Raw genomic sequence first — 7730 nt, 5'->3', positions numbered from 1 at the left:
CAACAGTAAAAATAACATCAATAATAATGATAATGATGATAATAATGATAATGATAATAATAATAAAAATATATATTAATAAAAATGATAATAATCATAATAATAATAATAACAATAAGAAGAATAATGATGATAATGATCACAATGATATTAACAATAAGAACTATGCTGATAATAATAATGGTATTGATAAAACATAACGTCAATAATAATAACATTAATAATAACAAGGACAATGATACTATTACTACTACTACTACTACTATTACTAACATCAACAACTAACGATAACAGCAACTAATCATATAAAAATAATAAGAGTAATAATAATAGTATCAATACTACTAATAATGATAATAATGAAAAAAAAGCAATAACAATAATAATAATCAAAATCAAAATAACCATAATAACAACAAATGAAAGAAAATAACACAGATAATAAATCCAGAAAATCCCTATAGTCATGCAACAATACCCAGAACAATTAGTCATAACCATCTGTTCTATGACAAAGTTGCAAGAATAAAGTTTCAATCTTGCCTACCTCTTGTGGCGTGTTGATAACTCCTAAATTGTATCCTGCAGGAATACTGGATCCTACGACAGCGGTAAATAAGGCGATCAAAACCCATATTGTCACTCTGCCGCCTTGATTACTCTGAGGAAAGAAAGTATTCGGAAATGTAGAAAAACATGATGGTAAACGATATATATATAAATGTCACACTACATATATACCTAAACATACATAAACGTGTATATATGTGTTGTATGTGTGTAATGTTACTTATGAATAATTTAAAAAAACGCATTTGCACTGTTATATAAATGTCACACTACATATATACCTAAACATACATAAACGTATGTATGTGTGTAATACTACTTATGAATAATAAAAAAAAACGCATTTACACTGTTATATAAAGGTAATGTTGCTTATGAATAAAAAAAAAAAAAAAAAAAAAAAAAAAAAAAAAACGCATTTGCACTGTCACCAAGAGGAGAGGTACTCTTAGCGAAAGCGGAAAGAAATGACATGCCATACTTCAAGAGGGCATTGATACCACGTGATATCACCCAGACTGCCCCTTGACGTCAACCACACATGTTGAATCAAGGCGAGGTACCCACATGTCTCAGTTACTATGCCTTTCGGTACACTTGTTAACTTTTTAAGCATTTGTCATCAGTTTTAATTTTGTTTATGACATGGTTTCCTTCAAGTCACTGCCAATCTAGTAAGACCTGCAACCTTCAAGAAAGCAGAATATTCATGATAGAACGTTTATTTATTTACCTAAATATATGTACGCGCGCATATACATGTATGTATGTGCACTTATATACATACGTAAATATAAATATGTTCATATCTTATAATATTTAACAAATGTTACCAAAATGTCTTGAGATCGCGTGCAACATCTGAATAGTCACATCATGCAATACTTTAAGGCTTCTGTTTGTATTTCTTATCCAACCATCTCCTAGCCTTGACATTCAACCTCCTCCATACCCAAATTATCTTCCGGACTTCATAAAATATTAAAACTAACCTACAACCTGATTGCCCTGTGTCGTCCATGCACAGTTAACCCCGTTTTTGTGCCACAAGAACTTGCACACTGCGATTTCCGCCCCCGACGCATGCACACTCGGCTCTCTGGCAAATTCATGGCAAATCAATACTCGCTGCAGATCGAGTCACGTGTCTTCAGGCGGACACGTGAGGCACTTCGGATGCATGACGCTGCATTTGCCCGCTTGTGCTCCCAGACTTGACGCAATCATTATCTCTGCTGCTGCTTTACAGTTCTCGGGTTAATCTGGTTATCACATTTATCAGTAGGTTTTCTGCATATTTTTTGGTATAAGACTATAAGATTAGGTAGAATAAATCTAGTAATAACAAAGTATTGCCAACACCAGTAAAGAATCAAAGAGCCACTTGTTTTTTTCCGTTTTTGTCGTTAGTCAGAATAATTTCATTGAAATTTCTTTAATATCACAAATTTCTTTAAAGATCCAGGAGAAAGGGGCAGTAGCTTAGCTATATCTCAATTTTTATAGAGAAAAATCCATTGTTCTGGAAAAGGCCTATATCTACTTTATTCATAAAAAGGTCGAAGATATATGGTACGAATGTGCGCTAGGTATGAGATTGGGGCGGGGTTGAGACTGGGGGAATATGCCCTGATGGTACCCGCTTAATTCGTGGAGGAATGGGGTTTGTATGCCTCAAGGACCATGCCAAATATTAATTAATCTCTGGCTAATTTTGAAATCACAGGACCAAAGAGTAGCTCAAAACTGGTGCCCGTTTCTCTTCCAGATTTACAATTTATCTTATAACTCTTAGGCCTTATTCATCAAACCTTTTACGATGATAAGTCCACTAGTAAGACTACTGTGAGCAAAATCATTAAACATTTACGACCGTTGGTTTTGAAAAGAAACTTTTTTTCTTGTTTTACAGATTTTGATAGTCTTATTTTTAAACGATGTATACACTGCAGTAAGCACAAAGGTAGATTAGAACGGTCATATGAGAACCTAATTCCATTATTTTGTTTTGTCTAATATGAAGGAAACACTCTTTAGTGCCACACGGATCTTGCTAAAAGTGGCCAGTTCTACTAACTTGCACTAAATATTAGATGAAACTTAAAAAAAAAAAAAAATAAAATAAAACGCCTACAAATGCGATCGACTGAGAGCCATTATTCATTCTAAAGGTCAACCGAAATTGTAATCGTAGAATCACACCAGGACAACGATCCCCTCGAACTGACATAACCTCGATTTTGTGGAGTATCGGTTTTTTAAGGAAGTTAGTGAGTCGAGTCCCATCTCGGTACGATTATCCGGGTCACATGCACAGGAAGGAAGCAACACTGTAATCTCATTTCCTAGAGATAATCACATCCTCTAAGCTATTCAACATCGAACTTACGCATACATCAACAGAAACGTTGGGGCAAAAACTAATCAATGACAGGAACAACAGCGGACCCACTCATGATACCCGAGGGTTCCATTCAGACTGCTTGTTCTGATCGCTTTCTGACTGCGAATAAAGTGTAACAGACTTCATTATCATTTTCGGTTATTTACTATTGGGGGATCCTATAAAGCATTTTATAAAATTCTTATTAAAATCATAATTATTTTTCTATGCTTAGTCTCTCCGCGGATATACTATGAATACGTAGTATACGTGAAATAATCTTCTCTTTCTTACTTCATAATGTTTTTCTTTACCATTATATTAAAGATTTCTCTCTCTCTCTCTCTCTCTCTCTCTCTCTCTCTCTCTCTCTCTATATATATATATATATATATATATATATATATATATATATATATATATATATATGCAATATAGAATCCGGTGGCGCAAAACTATCAACTGCTAATGAACATGACTAACGAATATTTCTTTAAAAAGCTTAACCCTCCCAAATAGATAACAGGTCTTTCAAATGTCGCAAGAGTCTCCAATGTGGATGGGAAGAGTCAAAACGTTTTGTGGTGTTTACTGAGTTCAAGGAAATGGAAGGCGACGCATCAGGTTTCAAGGAAGAAAAAAACAAAATACTGATGGGAGGAATTCCGACGAAAAATGGAGGAGTCGACGTAAACAAAGAGTGGCGGGCATGATGTGTCATTCCATTGTCAGATCCATCTTTTGTCGTACTAAGGGCTCTTTACTGAGTCAGTCTTTGGTTCCAACGAGAGGCATTCAGCAATACGATGTTCAGCTGATGTTATGCGTAATATTGGGATGGCAGCATTCATACTGATGGTACTTTCAAAGCATTAATGCATTTCAGTGATAAACTTAGCTAGGTGTTTAAGATCTAAGGGTAGGTGTATATATAATATCACATGCATTAACTGCAGTCTTGGCAATGACGCGTGTTGTATCATGAAATTAGACATCAAGGTTCCCGAAGAAAAACAACTGCTTCAGGATCGTGCTTTGTGAGCAAAATAATTTTCAAGAAGTTTAGTCAACAAAATGTTGCATGTGACTACTCTTAAGATGATAGAAGGCCATTGTTCTTTATAAACAAAATACTTTGTTAACATTGGTTTTGGTACTGAAAAAGTTAATATATGAGCAGAGCCAAATAGATGTTTAGAAACAGATATTCTTCTTCAAAGGATTAGCCACCAAGTATGCATTGTGTAGTTATCAAAGTCAAATCATTTGTCGGTTGCATCTACAGATTAACCACAAATTTCACGTCTAACAACCATTCCCAAATTTAGTCATGCCATCCCATGTATTATCATAATCATAAATCGGGGTAGAAACACTACACCTTGTGAGTGATTACGTAAGGTATGCAACGCCTGCACTACTGAGATTTCTCGTGCTTTGAACTTTTAGGGGCATATGTAGTCTCTTAACGGATCTGCTTCGAACTTCTTGGGAATCCTCTCCTTAAGTGTGCCAGTGTGTCGTTCTTTTAAGGATAATTCTTCATTTTTAAGTTGAAATATGTAAATGCGTTATATAAAGCGAATACGGTTTCACTGATCAACAGAATTGCATGTTTAAATACTTTGCGGAAATAATTTCTGAACGATCACCATTCAAGGAAAAGAGGGGCCATACATAACGGAAAAAATATGAAATAGAAAAGGAATAATTACGCGTGAACTCTCCTTCTTTATAAATTTCTTCACATAAAAATTCTTACAAATCTGCAACAAAGGCTAATCATGCATAGATAGTCAACATTACAGTGAACCTGGTAAGTCATTAAAATAAACAATTAATCAGACAATGACGCTAACAATCGTTTCTGAAAACCGTAAACAAACAAACTGCTATTACAATCGCGCTTAAGTTTCCTTACCGCCTGATATCTATGCTCTGGCTTGCATACTTTTGTCTAATCAATAACTGCAAGTCGATGCACGTGTATTCAGCCGTGACAGGTCACATGGCCCTGCTTTACTATGCTTCTTTATGATGCATTTTTTTTTTTCTGTCACGTTTATATTTTCATGAGTTCCTAACATTAACAACACCAATGTTTATATAGTTTTAGTTAGGAAAACGGCTTAAAGACGCACTGCTTAATTAAAGTGAACAATGAAAAGTTACAAATGATAAAAAATATCAATTCATATACCCAATAAAGTTATGAGAATCCTATGAAAAAAGAAACAGACAGACATACAAATTAAGGGAGAGACGGATAGATACACAGGCGGGGGTAAAGAGTATCAAAAGTTGCACTGATAAAGTTATCATTTCCCTATATCTGTGAAAATATGAATTTAACATCGGCCTTAACAAAAAATCACGAACATTCACACGTGTGTGTGTGTGTGTGTGTGTGTGTGTGTGTGTGTGTGTGTGTGTGTGTGTGTGTGTGTGTGTGTGTGTGTGTGTGTGTGTGTGTGTGTGTGTGTGTGTGTGTGTGTGTGTGTGTGTGTGTGTGTGTGTATGCGAGTTTTATAAGCATCTACATCTACGTACATAAATATCTATCTATTTATGAGTACACACAATATACACAATATAAGTACTAGTTCCTAGTTGGCAGGCGTAAGGTAAACTCTCGCGAGGCCAACGCACTTTCCTGGCACCGCACCCGACTCACGCCGTTGGCTTCGACATGGCAGACGGAAGGTGCATGTGGTACGGATGACCTCATTTTTTTAGATGGATATTTGTGTACGTATCCTCAGGACATGTACGCATAAGTGCATACATACAAATGCACACTTGTGTGTATGTATTTACTGAAACATGACTGAATATGTTGAATACGATTTACACACACACAAACACACACACACACACACACACACACACACACACACACACACACACACACATACACACACACATACACATACACAGACACACACACACACACACACACACACACACACACACACACACATACAACATACACACACATACACATACACATACACACACACACACACACACACACACATATATATATGTATATATATATATATATATATATATATATATATATATATATATATATATATATAAAGAGAGAGAGAAAGAGAAAGAGAGAGAGAGAGAGAGAGAGAAAGAGAAAGAGAAAGAGAAAGAGAGAGAGAGAGAGAGAGAGAGAGAGAGAGAGAGAGAGAGAGAGAGAGAGAGAGAGAGAGAGAGAGAGAGAGAGGACAAAGAGAAAACATAGATATCTACAATATAGGTGTATATGTTTCAGAGTATGTGCATACAGGACGCCTTGGTACTAAAGAGACTACTTCTAAATTACAGGACTGTGGACTAAACACTACAAAAAGATCTAACTAAGAAATAGATAATTTTTATATCGAAAATTGCCAAAGTTATATGTTAAATAAAGTTAACTGTTCCAAATCATTGTCATAAATACATTTGCTGAAGGTTAGCAAGTAGAAAATTCCCTAGCGTGGATGTTACCCTTTAAGCCAGTCCGGTTCATTAAATTAAGTTTATCAAAATATTGCACCCCTTTCATTGTGATACTCTATGACAACAGTACTATACACGTCTAGTATTCTAAACGTGTTCTAAGATCAATGCTATTTTCAATGAAGTACAATGTATGACATAAAAAAGACCGATTCGTAAGCATGTTGCAGAGTAAATATTTCAACATCAAGAAGATACTTACGGTTTTGGTCTCGGGTGCGACGAACGAGCTGTCACTTTGCTTCAGAAGTTGTTTTTCCGTCATTTTGGAGGGGGAAGCTGAAGAATATGTTCCTCTACGATAGGGTTGTAAGCTGCCCTTCCCTCCGCAGTCTCCGAGCAATGTACCTCTATAAAAGCGTAGGCCTTTTAGAGGTTACAAGTGAGCGCGCGAGCACATGCGGCGCTTCGAATCGATTTCCAGCGCGACCAGTGATCCAACCTGAGGGGAGCTGCGGACGTCCTTCTACCTCGGTGCTCGGGCTCTTACTGCATCAGCTGGCGGTGCAGCCCGGGAAGTCAAGATTCCCGAACCGGTTGTTTCTAGTTCTGCTATGCTCTCTACGGGAGGGAAGCTCTTTTAGAGAGAACGTCTTTGGTTACTATGGCAACGCGACCATCGCCGTCGCCCTTACGGTTTCTCACGCCATTGTAACAAAGAAAACGGGTGTATAGTTGAGAGAAAGGTTGCATAAGGTATAATAGCATCTTTAATGAAGGCACTTGATAAGTAAGGAACTGCAAGAAATTGTATTTAACATGAACTTCGGGTCTTGTTATTGGAACAGGGTGATCTATCTCTCTGAGGGTGCAATATTATATAGCACGATCTAAACACGAAATACGCCCACAATGGAAGTAAATAGGGCAGCTGTCATTCACAACCATGTGCTCCTAGCTTACCTGTTATTGATTGCAACCCTACTAAAAACATTTAACTCTGGATGCGTGCTTTAGCATATAACCGCTTTACCCTTCCTGTTACCAACTGATTTTTGCAGCTGAACTATAAAATCATTCGTTATTGCTACTACTATTATTCTACTTCATTAGATTTTGTGTATGGGAGGAGAGTTGTCAGATGTTGGCTGACTGTGCTGCATGTTTTTTTGTAGAAATTGCCTACTAAACTTTACGTCTAAATATATTTTTATTTCTGACAAATGATATTTTATACTCCATATTTGCCTCGACTGGCAATTTTGGAGTGTCATGCAATTTGCAACAAATGTATATCAAAAGTATATGTACACACATCCCT

The 7730-nt window shown here is 36.4% G+C and overlaps 1 protein-coding gene across 1 annotated transcript in view; it reads right to left on the bottom strand.

Annotated features, from left to right (window-relative positions):
- LOC122265753 (solute carrier family 2, facilitated glucose transporter member 1) overlaps positions 1-6967 on the bottom strand; it is a 14473-nt gene extending 7506 nt beyond the window's left edge. The window contains exons 1-2 of the mRNA XM_043035174.2: positions 6672-6967; positions 548-661 (exon numbers count right to left, since the gene is read on the bottom strand). Of these exons, the coding sequence (XP_042891108.2) occupies positions 548-661; positions 6672-6734 (177 nt within the window). The 5' untranslated portion in view covers positions 6735-6967. The remainder of the gene's footprint in view (positions 1-547; positions 662-6671) is intronic.
- Positions 6968-7730: the final 763 nt, after the last annotated feature.

Source organism: Penaeus japonicus, unplaced genomic scaffold (genome assembly GCF_977035675.1).
Source record: "Penaeus japonicus unplaced genomic scaffold, GWHDUDI00000001_assembly GWHDUDI00000013, whole genome shotgun sequence".
NCBI classification, from domain to species: Eukaryota; Metazoa; Arthropoda; class Malacostraca; order Decapoda; family Penaeidae; genus Penaeus; species Penaeus japonicus.
Note: the sequence above shows the minus strand (reverse complement) of the source record. Positions and strands in the feature narration are given on the sequence as shown.